Source organism: Anabrus simplex, chromosome 5 (genome assembly GCF_040414725.1).
Source record: "Anabrus simplex isolate iqAnaSimp1 chromosome 5, ASM4041472v1, whole genome shotgun sequence".
In the NCBI taxonomy this organism is placed as follows: domain Eukaryota; kingdom Metazoa; phylum Arthropoda; class Insecta; order Orthoptera; family Tettigoniidae; genus Anabrus; species Anabrus simplex.
The window spans coordinates 368,678,488-368,699,271 of record NC_090269.1 but is presented as its reverse complement, the minus strand read 5'-3'; the positions used below and the strand labels follow the sequence as shown (position 1 = coordinate 368,699,271).

At 39.6% G+C, this 20,784-nt stretch overlaps 1 protein-coding gene across 1 annotated transcript in view; it reads left to right on the top strand.

Annotated features, from left to right (window-relative positions):
* LOC136874927 (centromere protein I) overlaps positions 1-20,784 on the top strand; it is a 331,694-nt gene that overhangs the window by 26,556 nt on the left and 284,354 nt on the right. The window contains exons 2-3 of the mRNA XM_067148637.2: positions 11,932-12,066; positions 13,214-13,363. Of these exons, the coding sequence (XP_067004738.2) occupies positions 11,932-12,066; positions 13,214-13,363 (285 nt within the window). The remainder of the gene's footprint in view (positions 1-11,931; positions 12,067-13,213; positions 13,364-20,784) is intronic.

The window sequence follows — 20,784 nt, the reverse complement described above, 5'->3', positions numbered from 1 at the left end:
TTCATAAGGCACGAACATTGCCATCTCAACTGGCATTTTGGGTATACAGAGAATAGGCGTATCTACTGCACCAGGAATTTCCGTTGTGGGCTCTACCGTCACTGATCCACCCTCGGTTGCCAGTCATCTAGTAAGCCATTTTGTGGATGTGTCTGGTTGCAGGAATGACCCCCTAAATTCCTTGCTCTGAAGTGTGAGGCAGAACGCAGTCATCTGTGTTTTGCACCTCTCACTTCAGAGGATTATAACTTGCCCTTTACAGAGTGGGAACTCTGGAGCTCCTTGGCGCTTCGTAAGAATATGGCTCCCGGACCAGGTAACATCCACAACCCACGAACCTACTGTGCTGGCGTAACAGGGGGAGAGGTGATACTCCCAGGTGGCGGATAGTGGGGTCCTAACTGGCTTGCCAGCGAACTTGAGGGAAATAAAATACCTCTTGCAGACCAAATACACAACCCCCTGTGGGTGGGGGACGGAGACGAAGAATACACCCACGGTATCCCCTGCCTGTCGTAAGAGGTGAGTAAAAAGAGCGACCAAGGGATGATTGTATTAGGACCATGAAACTACTTGTGATTAATACTACCACGCGGGGAACACCATGGGTTGCATTTACTTGCGCGTAGTACCACTATGTTAGGTATCGAATAGGTTAGTGATTAGTAGCACGCAGGAGCACCATGCGGTCAGCCCCCCTCTTAGAGTGCACTGTGTGCACTGTCGGCTTTTACAGCACCTGTGATTAGTACTACTATATGAGCGACACCACAGTACTGGCTTGCCTGTGATTAGTACCCACTATATGAGGAACACCACGGGATAGTACGAGTCCCTGTGGTTAGTACACTTATGTGATGAACACCATAGGTTTGCGTTGCCTGTAAATGGTGCCGCAATGTGCAAAACACCATAGGTCTGTATTACATGTGTGAATTTCATTATCTGTGAGTAGTACCATAATGTGTGGAACACCGCAGGTCTACGCTACTTTTGATTAGTACCGCACCTTGACACATACTGGTTCTACCTTCCTAGCGATAAGTACCATTATGAGGGGCCGATGACATGGATTTTGGACCCCTTTAGACTGCAAGCATCATCGATTCAGTATTGTGCTTTAGAAGCAGTCCCTTGGGCAGTAATACTATTGTTTCACGTCAGTTTCTGTTAATATGAGGCACTGCGGTTCAGATCCACTGATTGTTTTAAATTCATATCCATCCATTCATTCTTCGTCCTCACGTTTTGAATTCTGGTCAGTGGAGGATTTTGGACTTTTAATTTGTCATCACATTTTGTACCATTAGGGGCCGATGACCTAGATGTTAGGCCCCTTTGAACAAGAAGCATCATCATCAACATCCACAACCATATATTGAAGCACCTCAGTAAGAATAGCTTACGCTGTCTTCTAAGGTTGAATCTCCGTCTCATTGGCAAGAGGAAATAATAATTCCTCTCCAGATGCTTAACAAATTCCCTAAGTGTGCAGGAAGTGACATACTGATACATTTGACAAATTGTCTGTAAGCTGTTTGAGAGGATGGTGAATTGATGACTTGTGTGGTATCTGGAGAAGTGAGGACTTGCCAGAATACCGGTGTGGCCTTGAAGCTGCTTGATCCACCTCTGACCACTTGGTATGTCTGTAGAGTTCAATCCAGGATGGTTTTCACCAAAAGCAGTTTGCAGTGGCTGTTTTCTTCAATTTGGACAGAGCATGAGCACTAAATGGTGATGTGGTATCCTTTCAACCCTGCATAACTGGAAATTTTAAGGTAACTTGCTGGTATTTATTGCAGGTTTTTTGTCCTACTGTCTGTTCTGTGGCTAAATAGGAAGGGGATATTCGCAATACTGTGTTCAGAAAAATTGAGTTCCTTAAGGCTCAGTTCATTATGTCATTCTGTTCGCAATTCCCATATATGAGGCTGCTGCTGTTGATGCTGCTGTCATACCTGCTCTTACATAGATGACTCCTTGGTATGTTAAACAGTACTCAGAATGTGGAAGAAACAGAGTGGCAGTTACAGCAAGGTAGTTGAAGAGTGGAACAGATTTTACAACATGGTTTCTGGCTTCCGTCTGACAAGACTTCTGCTGTCCATTTTGCCAGAAGCGCACCCTCCATCTCCACCCTGAGCTTTACTTGGGGGAATGTCGCTCTGCCAGTAGTAGATACATACCAATTTCTTGGGCTCCTTTCCAACAGGAAATTGTCATGGGAACTACACTTGCATGAATTAAAAGTAAAATGCACCAAGAAACTGAAAATTTTGAGGTTTCTTAGCAGCACGAATTGGGTGGGGGTGGGGGTGGGGGGGGATGATTGCACAGTGCTGCTATGTTTTGTATAGGGCACATGCTTTATCTAGGTTAGAATAGATTAGCATATAAAATTGTACTGAATGAACAAAATAGTGTCCACTACAGTGGAGTTAGGCTAGCAACAGGAAGTTTCTGTACAAGTCCCATAGCCTGCCTGCTTGCTGAGTCCAGTGTACCTCCCTTACACCAGAGATGGAAACAAGTGCTGTTGTCATGTGCTTCCAATCTATGGCAGATGCGGTTCACCCAAGTTATCCTTGCATACAGTGTTCCATAACCAGAATTGCCGGTCCTTGCATACAATGTTCCATAACCAGAATTGCTGGTTGTGGGCTGCCTATCCACGAACAACACAGCCAGCTGGAATAACCCTGGGTAGCATTCACAGGCTGTTAAATGTGCCTTCAGTTCCTTGTCAGAGTGCCCGGTAAGGTGCCTCCGTGGACAGTGAATCAACCTGACATTATTTTGGATTTGCATAGCAGTCGATGCCTCCATTCCTCAGTGGCTTTTTATGTCTGTTGTGAGCTGGTATCCAGGATCGTCTATGCTGTACATAGATGGCTCGAGGGTAGAAGATAGCAGGGGCTGTTCGTTCATTGTGAACGAAAATTTGTTCCTCTTTTCTCTACCTGAAACCTGCAGTGTATACACAGCAGAGCTTTGTCACCTTAGAGGCTCTGCTATACGTGCTGTCCAAAGAACACCAGCATACCTTGTATGAAATACCTCTTCAAGCTCGTTGCAGTCTATCGGTACGTGCTGCTCACAATACCCCCTGTGCTATGTATCCAGGATCTGCTAGCCATATGGATATAGCAGGAAATATCTTAGCTGATAAGGCTGTCAAGTTAACTGCCCTATTGCCGTGTTTCAGCCAGTGATACATGTTCTCAGCTGAGAATAATTATAAAAACAACCAAGGTTTGGAAGACTTCACTTTTGGTCTCCTGAAGGGAAGCAGTGGTATTGTATCATCTTCAGATTGGCCATGGTATAGCAATACACTTCTTATAAAAAGGAGAAGATGTTCTTGGAGTGTACTTCTGGCACCCTTCTGACCATAGTAACATCCTTATGGAGTGTGGGCATCTGGCCGATCTTCACCTAATCTAAAACTTTGGAGCATTTCCCTCATTCTATGAGATGATGAGCATCTCTCTCTATTATTTACTAGGTGGACCTAATAATAAAATAAAATTTTACACATTCACATGTCACATTGCATGTTGTGCCATCCTAGACACTCACTACACCACTTAGAACACACCTCCAAAGCTTCCACAGTACTACTTAAACTTCAACTGAAATACTGCCTCCTATTTGAGCCTAGTATTCTGCCTGTGAGTTGGGGAACATGCAGGGTTGCCTTTCCAGTCTGCATAGGACAGGCCAAGTTAGCGATACAGTTAAATGACACACGGGTTATGCAAAACTGTTTTTGATGTCTATAGGTTTCTCTTTACTGTTCCTGAAACCTGGCAGTGTGTACACATCAGAGATTTAGCCTATTCCACTTTGGAGTCTTTGAGCATGTTCCATGAGCACCAGCATTACCTTGCGTGCAATGTTATATTTTAACATGACACTTTTGCCTATAAAGAGATTATTTTGAAGAAGTTTCTTTTAAATGTGTTCGTATCAAGCCTTTTGTGATGTTATTGATAAGTGTAGTTTGAAGTCAATATCTTATTGAATTTTATCTCACTTTATTCGTAGCTAGCTGTAGTATCTGGTCTGCTTGGGTACTTTTTAGAATGTTTCCTTTTAGAATTTATATTACCTGTTCAAAGTAAATGTTTGTAATTTCTTTGTGACATTGATGATATTTTACAAACTCTTTTGTAGATTGAGAGTTAATTGTTTAATTTTAAGTTTCATTTTCAGATTATTTAGTTTTGTATTAAAATTTGTCCTTGTGGTAGCCCAGATTGTCTGGGAAAAACCCCATGGCACTACAGCCCTTGAAGGGCCTTGGCCTACCAAGCGACCGCTGCTCAGCCTGAAGGCCTGCAGATTACGAGGTGTCATGTGGTCAGCGCGACAAATCCTCTCGGCCGTTATTCTTGGCTTTCTAGACCGGGGCCGCTGTCTCACCGTCAGATAGCTCCTCAATTTTAATGATGTAAGCTGAGTGGACCTCAAACCAGCCCTCAGGTCCAGGTAAAAATCCCCGACCTGGCCATGAATCGAACATGAGACCTCCGGGTAAGAGGCAGGCGCGCTACCCCTACACCATGGGGCCGGCTCTGGGGAAAGTAATAAAGGTAATTTATAACTGTATGTATTTACGCGTCACGCTATAGATAACCTGTGCACTATTCCAACTGTTGCTGGGTCTGTCATCAATCAGCCTAGTAACCCCAAAAACAGTGGATTCAACACTGATCTCAGTCATTTTGGACATTTTCTTTATCATCTACTTCTCAACCCTCATGCCGATGGAGGTTGAACTTGCACTTAAATGTCATCCAGAGTGTCACAAGTCATCTCAGTGACCCCCAAAACTATGGCCTTAATATCAGTAATTTTCGATTATATATACATGTCACCCCCTTCCCTAGCGGTGTTAGGGGTGTCTTTCCTCCACAGTATTTTTTTTTTTTTTCTCTTTCAGTTAAGAAGTCTTGTGTACCTAGTTTGGTTCAGAGCTATGCTGGAACATACACACATACATCCATAATTTTGGTTATTTTGGACATTCTTTTTCATCTCTTCTCAACTCCTATCCTAATCGGGACTGAACTTGAACCTAAACAACATCTGGAGCGTCACTGTTCATCTCAGCAAACCAGAAAACTAAGGATTCGACATTAACATTGGTCGGTTTTGATTACTTTTACATTGATCCTGGAAACTATGGATTCAACACTGATGTTGGTCGTTTTCGATTATTCTTTACAATTTTGCACTTGATAAATTCCACAAGTTTATTCTTTACAATGTCACTGAATCTGCACCCTATCACTAGGGGTGTTTTACCCCCATAGTATTTTTTACAGTTAGTAAGTCATGTGTGTCAAGTTTGGTTGAGAGCTGTTCTGGTAAATCTATAACCTTGGTAATTTTGGACTTTTACTTTTTCACCCCCTTCTCACGCCCCATTTTGATGACAGCTGAACTCTGACTTAAATGACATCTGAAGTATCACTATTCATCTTCGTGACACCGAAAACTCTGAATGCGACACAATTTCTAATAATTTTTACATGTCAGCCCCTCCCCGCCCCTACCCCTAGAGGTGCTAAGGGTGTCTTACGCTCACAATAGTTTTCTCCAGATAGTAAGTCATGTGTGTGGAGCATACACACATTTTTATATACTGTATAGATTTGTAATCTTTTAAAAGTCTTTTTACGTAAGGTCAGTCCCACTGATTATTTGAAACTCTTCTTTAAGCAGTAATTGTAATAATAATCATCATCATCATCATCATCATCATCATCATCATCCTCATGTAAAGGACCTATTATTGACATCGAGGACATGACAGCTACGGCAATCTGCATCGAATGCGGAAAGTTAATCGAAGACCCAGCTGAATTTAAGAGCTATGATATATCGAGTTTGCGACATGGGGAAACAATCCGCTATCTGGGAGTTAACTTTTCAAATGAAATAATTTTTCAACCTACACAGGAGCTTAAAAAATTACAGAATAAAATGGAGAAATTGGTTTCTTCTCCACTATTACAGGCTGACCAGAAATTTAAAGTAATAAACACAGTTATATGCCCATCTCTCATATACCCATTCCAAACTATCAAGCCAGAGAAGAATCCAAAAAAGTTCCTTGCTGATACAGACATACTAATTCGAAGTGCTCTTAAGGAAATTCTTCAAATACCTGCAGACATTCCTAATGGAATGGTCTACACTGAGAAAAAAATATAAGGGGTTGGGACCCTTCTGCACCACTTGGGAAGCTCATCTTCATCTGTAAGGTACTATTAAGCTCAGGTGACGAATACATCCGTGCGACAAGAAATCTGAAAGAAGAAATAACTCTCTCACTACAATCCCTCAATGTCCCTCCATCTGACAATTTGCTACATCCACGCCTAGAAATAACAGATGCCAGGAAAGTGAGAAGAGTACTGAGAGAAAGGGCATTCAGTGAGTGGAGTAACTTGCAGCAGAAAGGAAGAGTTGTATGTTTGTACAATGAATATACTCTTGCCAACTCCTGGATTCGAGACTATCAAGGCTTATCATGTAGTGAATGGCGTGAAGCAATTAAGATGACGGCAAACATTTCAGCAGTTAGATCGGTACCAGGAAGATCTCGGAACGATTCCCTTTGTAGGCGCTGCCTCAAGGAGATTGAAACTCTTGCACATGTTCTGGGATCTTGTCCTCATGGTGAACTTTTAAGGAATACACCATCATAACATCCGCTCTTTAATTGCGGCAACGTTAAAAGACCATGGTTTCCAGGTATTTGAAGAGGTTCATGGCTTAGCGGACAACAGAAGCCACAGAAGGATTGACATCATTGCTTTCAAGAATAAGAAGAGAGGTTACATCATCGACCCCACAATTCGCTTTGAAAGCCATGTCACAGCCCTCAGATGTTAACCTAGAGAAAAGGAATATTTACTTACCAACAGTTGCTTACTACAGGGAGAAATACGAGATAGAGGAAATCGACATAGTAGGTCTAATGATTGGAGCAAGGGGAACGATTCCCGCTTTTGCCGCTAATTTTTGGAAACAGATGTCTCTGCCAGTTACAACGTTACGGGAGATTGCCATCATAGCCTTAAGGGGCTCACTGATAATTCTAAGAAATCACTGTTACAATTAGGTTACCTTCAACATTTCTCAAGTACAGTAAATCTATTTCTCTTCTAAAAATAAATGTAAAAGGATACTTTGTCTCAAGGCAGCCTCTGCATGAGAGGAAGTATTTCATAAAATAATAATACTGCTACAAATGCCATTTCCAAAACTCAGTCATTGAACACTGAACTGGAAGGGACCGGGCGAGTTGGCCGTGCGCGTAGAGGCGCGCGGCTGTGAGCTTGCATCCGGGAGATAGTAGGTTCGAATCCCACTATCGGCAGCCCTGAAAATGGTTTTCCGTGGTTTCCCATTTTCACACCAGGCAAATGCTGGGGCTGTACCTTAATTAAGGCCACGGCCGCTTCCTTCCAACTCCTAGGCCTTTCCTATCCCATCGTCGCCATAAGACCTATCTGTGTCGGTGCGACGTAAAGCCCCTAGCAAAAAAAAAAAAAAAAAAAAAAAAAAAAAAAAAAAAACTGGAAGGAGGTTATGTAACAGTCTACAGTGACAGACAGTGGGTTTCTGCAACACTATATCTGAACTAGTTTTGTAGTTTCTCTGTTTTTCAAAAGAGAATGGAATGTCCTTCAGTACATTTCTGTCCATTTTTGACTTTGCCAAGAACACATTAACCCTAGAACAACACCTTGTCACTTTTATAACCCACTTAAAATACATAGTTAAGGCAACTATTTAAGCATTCTTGTATTAATTTTATATTGCCAGACTGAGTGGCTTAGACAGTTGAGCCACTGGCCTTCTGACCCCTACTTGGCAGGTTCAATCCTGGTTGAGTGCAGTGGTATTTGAAGGTGCTAAAATACATCAGCCTTGTGTCAGTAAATTTACTGACATGTAAAAGAACTCCTGCAGGACTAAATTCAGGCACATTGGGTCTCCAAAAACTGTAAAAATGGGACATAAAGCAAGTAATATTATTATTATTATTATTATTATTATTGTTATTATTATTATTATTATTATTATTATTATTATTATTATTATTATTATTATTAATTTTATGTTTTCTCTTTTTATTGATCCAGAATATAGCATTACAGTATATATGTATTTTTTAAATATGAGTTAGTTCAATACTTTTTAGTAATTACAATACTATGGTACTAAAATGCGTTGCATAATGTGTGTACGTGCATATGAAAAGGGACCACATGTCTGTTATTGAGATAAAGGTACTGTCGTGTTCCATAATATGCAGCTAATATCATGTAATTGAATTGAATGCCTCCGAAAGAAATTAAGGCCTTAAGTTGTTATGTAATGTTACAACATAAGATTTCATAACTTTTCAGTAGAGCTATTTAAAAATTTGGTTACTTTGTGACACAAATAACTTCTAAACTATTTGGAAGTTACGCTGGCATTTATATTTTCATGTTCATCGGTCTGACATAGAATTTTTTAAACGAAAATTACCAACAGGTATTATTTACGGTTTAATTTTTTTCGTGGAGATCTACCTATCGATGCTAAGTCTCTGAGGTTTTATGACTTGCAGAAGGTTACTAAAGACAACTAATGCAACACTACTGCACTTTACAAAAATTATCACATACCTTAATGATCGTTAATCACAGCCAGCATAAGACAGGAATATCAGTTATTCATGCTGAAGCCTGTATTTTGGGCATATTATATGCCCTTTCACCGTCTGGTCCTGATGTCCTGTCTCTCCACAGTAGCTGCAGGTGTGGTGAGACCTCTTCTTTCTCAGAGTTGGTGGTTTTCTCTTCTGAGCCTTACTTGTTTTTTAGGTGTTACACTTTGTGAAGATGATGATGATGCTGGTGTAATTTTGGCAAAGGAGGAGAAACAGAAGCCGCCTCCGTAAGATTTTCACTTGAGGTGGTTGGTGGTGGCTTTGTTGGAGCAGGGAAAGATGTTACAGCAGGAGATGGTATATCTTTCTCATCTTCTGATACGAAGGGTCTTAATTTTTTTCATTTATATACATCTGTCTATGGATGTTAATTCGTTGAGGTTTGATGACTTGCAGAAGGTCACTGAAGTCAGGCGGTGGATCTTCTGGAAGGATGGTATAGGGTACTTCATCAGAAACTATGGATTTCTTTGCCAACACTACACCAAGGTGCTCTTTCATATACACAAAGTGATGTGTCTGGATTATTTGTGGAATGCTTTTCATTCCAGCACAGAACTTGTTTTTCTAGTCACAGGTAGGAATTGTTACATTTCAGGATTCTGTGCCAACAGTAACAGGAATAATAGAGCTAGAAACCTGACAACTTTTACGGGCGACATTAATTACATCTTCGATAACTTCACTTTCATTTTTCGGAATGCTCTCTTGAAACAACCAAAATACACATAGAGTTGAAATTTCCTGTGTCCCACTGGCAAAAATGAAATTTTTCCACTGCTGTTCTTTCCTGTCATAACTCTCCAAATGAGGTATCTCATTAAGATGTTTTTATTTTGCCCAACACAGTTATCAGAATGGAATTCTAAATACTCCTCACCTACTGAAAAATTTTCCAAGAAGTGATGTGCAAGAGATAATACAGTATTTACTCTGTTAATAGCAATACAAGCTTCTGGAATAATGTACAAAACAAATTTGTTAAGTGGTTCACAAGATACACCAAAGAGACCCACTTTATAGCCTGTAAGAAAGAAAATGGGTCCCACTTGTTGCGGACCGTATGGTAAGTGCACCTGTTGGGCAAAATCAAAACTATAATGCATTGTGCCTTCGTATGTGTTACAGCTATGTGGCCCAAGAGTCAATGGAGTTTCCAGTTGTCTAATCCCTCGTCTACAATTGTCTATGGTGTTTTTATAAGCAGTCCATTCTGCTTGGACGTGATTAAGATGATGTATAGCCTTCTCCATCAATTTCTTTTTTCCTCCTCAACCATAATTGACAGTTTTCCTATTACAGTACAATTGCTTCTACAAGTCATACAAAGTTCAGTCTTGGGTTTCTGAACTACTATGTTATGCCAAAATGTACGCCAGATGGGATATCAGGACGAGAGTGATACAGGAATACTCTCTAATGATTTGCAACTATCAGAGTATAAATGTATGAACGTACTTCTTACACATGCTGGCTGGGAGAAGCCTGAGATCACTTCTTTGTTTTGTAGGGATCCGGCCTGGCATGACAAGTGCATTTTGTTCACTGAAATTATTCATAAAGTCGACTAAATGTTTACGAACATCAAAAGTAATAGATTTTATCTGAGAAGTCTTTAATACGTTTTGGTGAATTTTTAGGCTGCACCCCTTCTTTCTTGAATTGTTCCTTTAAATTTTTTAGCCTCTTAGAGCCACAAGCTTATACAAATAGAAAGAATGACTAACACACCTCCTGCCCTCTGAAGTGATAAATTGTGTAACTTTCTTTCCTGACATAATTTTTTCTCGTCGTAGCTGTCATCATTGGCTGGTTTCGTACTAATGCATTCATCGCACACTTCTCCACAATATGAAAAACACTGAAAGACTGCATCGGTATCGGAAATGTTTGGAGCAGACAGGATATTCATGAAACCTATCATCTTTATTAAAAATGCCCAGCTAGGGTTTATTTATCATAAGATAAGATATCTGAGTCATCTTATCTTATGCTCGCACAACTATGAGTGTGAGCGAGTAAGTGTGTGGAGCCTCGCTTACAATGCGAAAAGTGGTCCCTTTTCTTAGTATTAAATAAACCTCATGTTTTATCAGTGATTATTGTCAGACGCCTTTTAAATTCACGCAGCGAGTAGACTAGGGTATAAGCAATACATAAGTATCAAAAACAAAAATTCGACATTTTACTCCCTTGAGTGGCTTTTTACAATTATTTCGTGAACTGTTGACCGAGAAGTGGTCCCTTTTCTTACGCATGCACACATATTAACTCTCTTATGCACTATAACTGCTGAATAAATTATTCTTGTACTAATGAAATATCACAAAATAGTATACCATTGTTTATGGGCTCCTGAATAGTGTTGTACCAAATATACTTTCTTGGTCTTATATGTTGAATGGAAATCATTAGTAAATGTCGTGACCATTTTTAGTGTGGATTATTTTCCAAGGAACCGGTTTTTGCTCATCTTTGTACACTCCTTCAGACATGTCCTCGACATTACTGACTTCAACTGTTCCGTCTTTACTGTCGCTACAATTTCCTTAATCAGTTTTAACCCAAATCACTCAGCTCACTGTACTCTGTGGTTTCATGTTCTACTTTATCATTCATGTATTTTCCTTTGCCTTAGTGTATGCTCAGTGTAGCTGAATCTGTTTGCTTTACATGTAAATTCACACTTTAAAAAAATGTATTTCTCTATCATGTTTGTATCTGACGAGGGAACACATACATGTATTACACTCGGATTCGGTTGAAATGTGGTAGGAATATTCGTGGGAGGCAGTAGAATGCAAAGGTGAAAACTGCATGTGCCCAGTGCAAGTTTAAACGCCAAAATTGAACAAATAAATAGTCATAAAATTAGAAGTTCCGCAGGAGTGTCGGGGTGTAACGGAGAGGTAGGGAGGAGCGAAGCAGCGGACGGCACTTCTAATTTTACGACTATTTATTTGTTCAATTCTGGCGTTTAAACTTGCGCTGGGCACATGCAGTTTTCACCTTTGCATTCTACTGCCTCCCATGAATATTCCTACCAAATTTCAATCGAATCCAAGTGTAACACATGTATGTGTTCCCTCGTGAGTTACATTCTGAAATGCAGTATTCAGCTTTTCTCTGTGTTGTTTTTTCAGTATTTTTGTCCTTATGATTTCAGAGGGACAATAACATTTTTGTTTAAGGTCGGGAGAAAGGCCCTGTGAATCGTGATTTGTTTAAGGAAGCTGTTACATTATTACATGGGGCAGCGATGGAGGAAGGCTTGGAAGACAGCGACATAGAGACCTGTATTTCCTTCATTATAAAGCCATTTGTTGGTGAGTTTTTATTTTTTCACTAAAAGATGCTGTAATCGGAGTTGGGAAGTAATTGAGTAAAAGTAATTGATTATTGTAACAATTACTTTTTTAGAAATTTTACTCTCAATCATTACTTTTCACAAAATGTAATTTTTACTTGTAGTTGACTTCTTGAAATAAGATTGTAATACAGTGTTCTCCCAAGAAATTTACATCAACCAGGTGGAAAAATGAATAGTAAAATTTCAATTTATTCCCCTCAGGACATTAAAAATATTGGACAAGTAAACATTAACTGTAGATCTGAACTGTTTTAGTGTTATTATCACGAACAAGACATAACAGAGTATCTTGATTTCTAGTGTTCTACAGCTTGTTCATAATCATAAATACTGGGCTTACCACTCTGTTGCTGTGGACGGGTTTGCATTGTCATGCTATATCGAGTGCTCGCATGCGAATCCATGCTAATCCAGGCACCGCTCGCTCACACTACGTGCCTTTATGTAGAGAGGTTCAGTAAACATGTTTTGCAAAAGAAACTGGGTTGTATGCGAAATGTATTGTTTGAGTCTAATAATGTTCACATCTCTGTACATTGACAGCCTTGGTATCGATCTTGAAACATCAACTCTACGCTCCACCCACTTAATTAAATCAATTAAAATAATTTATCTGCTTCTTTGTCACTGAGGATTGCTTTCTGTACATTATAATTATTTAATTTAATTCTGTAAGTAGATTAGGTCCTAAATTTATATTGTGTGATATTCTTTGTTGGTTTGGCAACCTTGGTCATTTGAAGAAGAATAAATAATTGTGTCTGATGGACATTGTTTGTTCAGATAAGTTACAAAACAACTAACCTGGTAAGAGGATAAAATAATTAAAATTTATGAGAAAGAAAATATTATATTGCTTAATGTCAGTTTCTTGATAATTCTTTCTTCGCTTGTAATGTAAGAGGTTGTTTGTAATCTATAATATTAAGTAGGATATTGAAGTGAAAGTGACCTTGTTTGGTCTGATATGAATATAACGAGTTTTACCTAATTGTACAGAAGTATCTTTATGTGATCAATTCTTTGTGCTAAATATAGCTGCATCTTCCTGCAATGTATACATATATTTAACTGAGAATACTCTTCTGTTTTATGTTTAACAGGTGTTAGCATGAAGAAAAATGTGCTGCTCTGTTTGTTCCCAGTTACGATTGTTCCAGATTCAGCTACAAAGAAACTTTTGTACTGGATCTTCACCGAATATCGTCGAGGATCAAGTACTTTCATTGCAAGAGCTCTGAAATGGCTTATTGGTAAATACATCTCTAAAAGTTGGTCTGTTTAATTTTTTAAGTATTGATTTGTAGAATAACTTGGAATCTTTCTTTCTTTCTTTCTTTCTTCCTTTCTTTTTTCCTTTCTTTCTTTCTTGAAGCGTTAATATTCAGATTAGCTTGAATAATTCATATCAAGCACTTTATTTACTCTCATAATTGACATTCTCTATCTCCATCAAGTTGAATCTGAAATTGGAGTTAAAATATATGAAAGTACCTTCTTACGTGACTCTTTTTGTTAATGTGTACTAGCTGTTGTACCTGTCATTGACAGATGGGTTAATTTTGATACAATTGCAGTGGTAATGTCATCTAACAGAAACGGGTGACATCCAATAGACAGAGCACATCTTAACAACAGTTAATGTAATGCTATTGTTAATCAGTTTTATGGGTTTAGGACATTGTAGGCCATAATGTTTAGTTTTCTTCAAGCTCTGCAATATTTACACCTCTTCAAAACTCCCTTTTTTTTGTATTATTTTTCTTTGGTATTTCCTTCTCATTTTGATGATTATTTTAGTTATCTTCCTGATCAGTATGGGCTGATGATCATGCAAAAACAATCATGATGACAATAATGACTATCATTACCATTTAACTAGGTCATCCTCCTCCTCCTTTCCCTTTATCCAGCTCCTGCCAGGTTGGGGCATTTATGGCACTTCTCTTCTTTCATTATTTTGTCCCAGTCCAGGTTTCTTCTTTTTGCACTCCTCTTTACCGAATTGATCCACCTTGTTCTAGGTCTCCGTCTCATTCTCCTTCCCTTGAACCTCATCTCCATCATCTGTTTTGGTATTCTTTCCTCTTCCATTGTCTTTACATGTCTAAACCATCTTCATTGTCCGGGAAATAATGGGTTTGAGCCCACTGTCGGCAGCCCTGAAGATGTTTTTCTGTGGTTTCCCATTTTCACACCAGGCACATGATGTTGCTGTATCTTAATTAAGGCCATGGCTGCTTCTTTGCCTCTCCTAGCCCTTTCCTTTCCTATTGTTGACATAAGACGTACTGTGTAGAGATGAGGAGAATGCAAGAATGAGAAATGTGGCCTGCAAGCACGAACTTCATGTTCTGCCCAGACAGATCGGCTCTTATCTGCTCGTATCTGCTACACGAAAACATTGACTCACACTTCACAGTTTGCTGGATTACAACTGACAGCAGTGAAGAGCTGCCAGCAGAAGAGAATATAAAGTCGCCTGGACAGTAGCAGAGTTGCTATGGTAACCATTGCGTCACTGGCTCTGCTGGTGAAAACCCCTTCGCCCCGTGCCTCACCGGGCATGTGCATTCATCTGATCTCCCAATAGTATCTGTGTCAGTGCACCTTAAAGAAAGAAAAAAAATCTTTGTTTACTTTTGTCAATTCTTTCATTTAAATTTTCCATTCCGACTTCCTTTCTCACATCTTTGTTTCTCAAAGTCTGTTCTTGCCTTTCCCATCATACTTCTTAGTTATTTCATTTTGCTGGATTGTATTCAACTCTCCTCCCTACTTGTCACTGTCCAGGTCTTGGCCGCAAAGGACATTGTGGGTGCATAATGTATTTTGTACATTATATCTCTGCACTTCCTTTGTACTTCGTTATTCCAGACGAGGTTTCTTACACTCTGGTAAAATGCATTGCCTGTTGCCTCTTGCTAATCTCCATGTCCAGCCTTGTATTCTGCATTAATTCACCCCCTAGATATTTGAAACTGTCAACAATTTCAAGGCTTTGGCCACCAGTCTTCACAATGCCTTTTCCTTGTCTTTCTCCTCTTGATATCACCATGGTCTTGTTCTTCTCTGCGCTGACTTTCATACCATACTTTTCAATTTTGTTGTTCAGTGCATCAAATTGTTCTTGTACTTCTTTGCTGTTTGTTCCACAGACCATAATATCATCTGCAAACAGTAATAGCTTCATCTCTCTACATCTGTTTCCATCTTTTGTGTAAATTCTTCTCAACATTTGTTCTTTTCTTCTTTTACCAATTTCTTATATTTCTTTTTCTTATCAAGATAACTTCCTTTTGCTTTCGTCATTTTAATCTTTTTTAAAAAAATCTTGCCATGCTTTCTTTTCTTTCACTGCTTTTCTCACTTTCTTTCACAACAGTGTCTCCTTTTCTTTCACTCTTGTCGATGTTCTAGCGCAGGCACTCTCTGCCCCACTTACAAATGCCATTTTGAAGTTGCACAATTTATCTTCCACATTTCCTACTTCAGTATTGTTTGCCTCTCCAGAAATTCTTCCTGTATATTCTTGTCTTTTAATTTCCACACTTTTATTTTACTATCTCTTATCTCCTTTAAGTTTTCCATTTCCCCACTCTCATTTCTGCTGTCACAAACTCTATGATCTCCATCGAATGCTTCTCCTGGTAAAGCTGTTACGTGTATCAATTCTCTGCGATTTGTCCTTTCCGCCAGAAAGTAATCAATTACTGATTTTATTCTTCTGTCACCCCGGCCATATCTTGTAATTTTCCTGCTGTTTTTCTTCCAAAACCATGTGTTGCCCACAATCCTTCCATTCCTCTCAAAAAACTCAACTATTTTCTCTCCTCCTTCATTCGTTTTTCCCTATCCATATGGTCTGATTACTTCTTCCTTTCCTTGTTTTTAATTTCCCACCTGTGCTGCACTTAAGTCATCATCATCATCATCATCATCTTCATTTCCCGTTTCCAGCTTCCTGGGCCAGGTTGTGAATCAAGGACCTCCATCGCTGCCTGTCTCTCCACCACTCTTCTCCTTTTTTAAGTACATCTTCTGGTTTTCCTCCCCTCTTCTCTAGACACTCCCACACTGAATCTGTCCACCTTTTTTGAGGTCTTCCTCGTGGTCTCTCTCCTGTTAACTTCTCTGATAAATATTTTTTTTTGGCACTCTTCTCCCGTTCCCATCATATGCCCATACCACTTTAGCTATGTTGTTTCCATCCTGTCTTGAAGTTTCAGGATTCCTGTCCTTTTCCTTATCTCTTTGTGTCTAATTTTATCCTTTCTGGTCTTGCCCTCGATACCTCGTAGGAATTTCATCTCCGCTTTCTGTATTCTACTCTCCTCTCGTCTTGTTGTAATCCACGATCCAGCTGCATAGGTTAGTATGGGTTCACAATAGGTTGAATATAATACATTTCTTCAAGACATCTTGCTTCCACAAAATACCTCTTGCACTCTGGTAGAAGCTATTTGCTTGTATTCTTTTTCCATTTTCCTCGGTGGTCTTTCCATCTTCTGTGATCACACTTCCCAAGTACTTGAAACTTTTAACCACTTCCAGAACTTTACCATTCAATTTCCTCTTCCTTCCCCTTGTCATTACTGTTGTTTTACTTTTTTCTGTGCTTACTTTCATCCCAAATTTTTCTGTCTCTTGATTCCATACATTTACTTGTTTTTGCACTTCTGTTTCATCCTCACCCCATATCACTATATCATCTGCAAACAACATTGCTTTTGTTGCCTGTCTTCCCAATCTCTGTTTAATGTTCTTATGAATTTCATCCATGACTATGATGAATAGTATGGAGGATAGTACACTTCCCTGTCAGAGACCAGTTTCAACTTTAAACCATTTTGTTTTTCCTATACTAGTTTTCACACCACTAACAACATTTTTGTACATAGCTTTTATCATTTGCACTTCCACTCTGTTAACTTGTTTCTTCCCTAATGTGTCCCATATCAAATGTCTGGGCACACTGTCATAAGCCTTCTCAATGTCAATAAATGTCATCACTATGTCTTTTCCAAACTCCCATCTTTTCTCCATCATATGTCTTAATGTAAAGATCATGTCAAACATTGACCTGTCTTTCCTAAAACCATTCTGTTCTTCTTCCATTTTTCCTTCTAGCTTCTTCCTCAGTCTTCCTTCCGGTACTCTCTCAAATAGCTACATGGGCAATAAGGTTGATCCCTCTGTAGTTATTGCATTCCTTTTTATCACCTTTTTTAAAATATCGGGATAATTAAACCCTTTCCCCACTCTTCTGGGATCTCTTTCTTCTTCCAGATTATTCTGAATAATCTATACAGCCACTCTAGCCCTATTGGTCCTGCTGCTTTTATCATTTCCGTAGTTACCTCATCAACTCCTGCTGCTTTACTGCTCTTCATCTAACATCGATATCTCCTTTTTATGTTCTTCTTTTTTCCCCATTGTTTCTTTTTGCTCCTTCTCATTTACCAGTTCACAGTATTTAATATTTAGCAATTCTGAGAAGTATTCTTCCCATCTTTTTAGTAGGTCATCTCTTTGCGTCAATATCTGCCCTGCTTCAGTTTTTACAAATTTTGTATCTTCCTTATTCCGTAAACTATTCTTCACCAAACCATACAAAACCTTTTTAATTCCCTGTAAATTTTCTATGAAACTTTCCCAGCTCTTCCGTTTGTCTTATCGTACTACTTTCTTATGTACCTTTTTGGCTTCTCTATATTTCTGCCAATTCTCTGTGCTATTGATGCCTATCAACCTTCCTCCAAGCCATTTATTTCTCTTTAACTGCTTCTTTTACCCTGCTGTTCAACTAAGGAGTCTTCTTTTCCTTTTTCCTCTCTGATAGTCTTCCACAAGTGTTTACTACACACTTTACAGATCCATTTCTGAAGCATGTCCAATCCTCTTCCACACTGTTCAAATCATCTTTGGGAATTTCTTTCTTCAGATCCTCTTGAAACTTTTCCATTATTCTTTCTCTTTTAACTTCCGTCCCTTTATTTCTCATTCCCTTTTTTTCTATTAACTTCGTTATTTTACCAAGTCTTAATTTGGCTACCACCACTTTATTGTCTCCTTCGAAATCTGCTCTTGGCATTGCTGTCACTTCTTCCAGTTGTCTATGTTTCTCCTTCTCCACTAGAATAAAATCAATCATTGTCTTTGTCCTTCTCTCTCCCCAACCATATCTAGTTATTTTTTGTGAGTTCTTTTTTCTAAACCACGTATTGCCAACAATGAATCCATTCCTTCTACAAAAATCTTTTACCAAATCTCCTTCTTCATCTTGGTTTTGTCCGGCTCCATGGCTAAATGGTCAGATGGGTCCCGGGTTCGATTCCCAGCAGGGTCGTGAATTTTAACTATCAATGGTTAATTTCCCTGGCATGGGGGTTGGGTGTATGTGTTTTCATCATCATTTCATCCTCGTCATGACGCGCAGGATGCTTACAGGTGTCAATTCAAAAGACCTGCACCTGGCAAGCCGAACCAGTCCTGGGATCTCCCGGCACTAAAAGCCATACGCCATTTTTAAAATCTTGGTTTCCATAAAAATAGGGGCCAATTATCTCTTCTTTTCCCTGTCTGTTCCAACATGTGCATTCATGTCTCCCATTATTATAACCTCTTTGTCTTCAATACAACTTTCCATTTCTTCTAGAAACTCTTCTAAACATTCATCTGAATTCCCCGATTGGGGTGCATAAACCTGTATAAAATCCTTGATTCCACCCCCAAGTCCAAGTCTAACGTTAATTATCCCGTCACTGATCTGGTCAATTTTGTCCACATATTGTGCTAGATCTTCTCTCAATATAACATGGTATTGATGATACCGATTCTTGTGATGTCTGGTAGCCCACTTCTCACAGTTCCCCCAGAGCACCGGGAACTGCGCGTCACTTCAGGGTGATGCCCTAGCATTTTATGAGGTCTTGATTCACTCACACTCATTTTATAGGCTGTTTGTATGATGGGTTCCCCGATCCCGAAGGCATTTTATTACCTTCTGCCAAGTTCTAATTAGGCCGCCCCTAACATGGAGTCAGACTACTTTCGTAGCCGCTCCTCTGGAGTACAGATGCTACGGGTTTGTCCCTTCCGCCATCTCCTCCGTACCGAAGTCCATCTTTTCCGCCGTAGATGCCATTGAAGTCTTCACCCATAACCCAGGGCAAGGGTCCTCCATATTTATGACCCCTGCAGAGAGGGATGGGGGCGTGCTCTATCCTGCATTAACCATTGTGTCTGCAATGGAAGACCTGTGGCCATGAGTTGAGGAAAGAACTGGTTTCGCAACATGTCTAAATAGCATTCACCGGTTACTGTAGCATCGAAGAAAAACAGACCGATGATTCCATGGCTTGACATCATGACCTACACGCACACTTTCTCCCCATAGGTGTCTTTCATGTGGATTATTTGTGGAGGTTCACGTGCCCAAAATCGAACGTTCTGTTTGTTCACAACACCATTCCCGTAAAAATAAGCTTCGTCCGAAAACCATGTGTTGTGTAGCACTGCCTCTTGGTCTTGCTCGATTGCCCACCTTGCAAACTGTAGTCTCCGTTCCTTATCTCTTGCAGTAAGCTTATGCACCACAGTCATCTTGGATGGATACAAGCGAAGCTCGGACTGAATAATTCTTTGTACAGATCGGCGTGAAATTCCCAAATCGGCACTGGCTCTTCTTGTTGATTTACTCAGACTACGAGTCAAAGCCACTCAGACTGCTTCAATGTTTTGCGGCAAACGTACGGTACGTGCATGTGGTCACTTACACTCCAAAACAGATCCAGTACCTGCAGATTTGTGATGTAATCTGCGTATTGTCTGTGGGCTGGGAGCCCACCTTGTGCCGAAATGAGCACGAATCCTTCTCTGTGTCAATGTAACACTGTTCGACGCCGCGAACAGTAACACAATCTTCGTCTTTTGTGCGACGATCAACCGCCCTGTGTCCGCCATCGCGGCAATCTGAAATGGCGGACTCAAAACGGAAGCGATGAACTCGTAACGATATCTGGAGTAAGTTCTATGAACTGCACAAAGTTAAGTGCACAATTTGAAAGCAATTGCTCCAATAGTATATTGTAGGATCAAAATTCATTCAGCTGACTTATCGTGCGCCACCCTGTAAATCAATTCTTAATAACTCGCCCCTTGCTAAACCTATTGAAGAATAATCTACGGTATTTCAACGTGAATTTACGCATAAAAAACCTTAATACTGTATCTATTAAATGAGAGAAAAATTAGGATAGGTATATATACATGAAGTAATGATATAAAGTACAGGTACTTGCAAGAAGTTTTCAGCATCTCAAATTTTACCCTGTACCGGTACATTATGTCCTCTATATATTGAAAAAGTCTGTGATTTTCTTCTGAACACTCCCAGATACAAACGAATATTCAAGGCAGTCAGCAACTACCACTCTTGAATTTAACACAGATTCTAGCACATCGCTTCGTGACAGAAGAAAATCCTGAAGACTACTTGCCATGTTTGTTGCCTGCACAAGTGTCAAACTCTGTTGAACTGAGCACATCTTCCTCATCATCACACAAATTCCTATCACTTGTAATATCTATTGTTTAAGAAATCGGTATGTTGGAATGGATGTCTTTTATGTTACTTACATGTTACTTTGTGTTACTAATTCAAAATCCATGG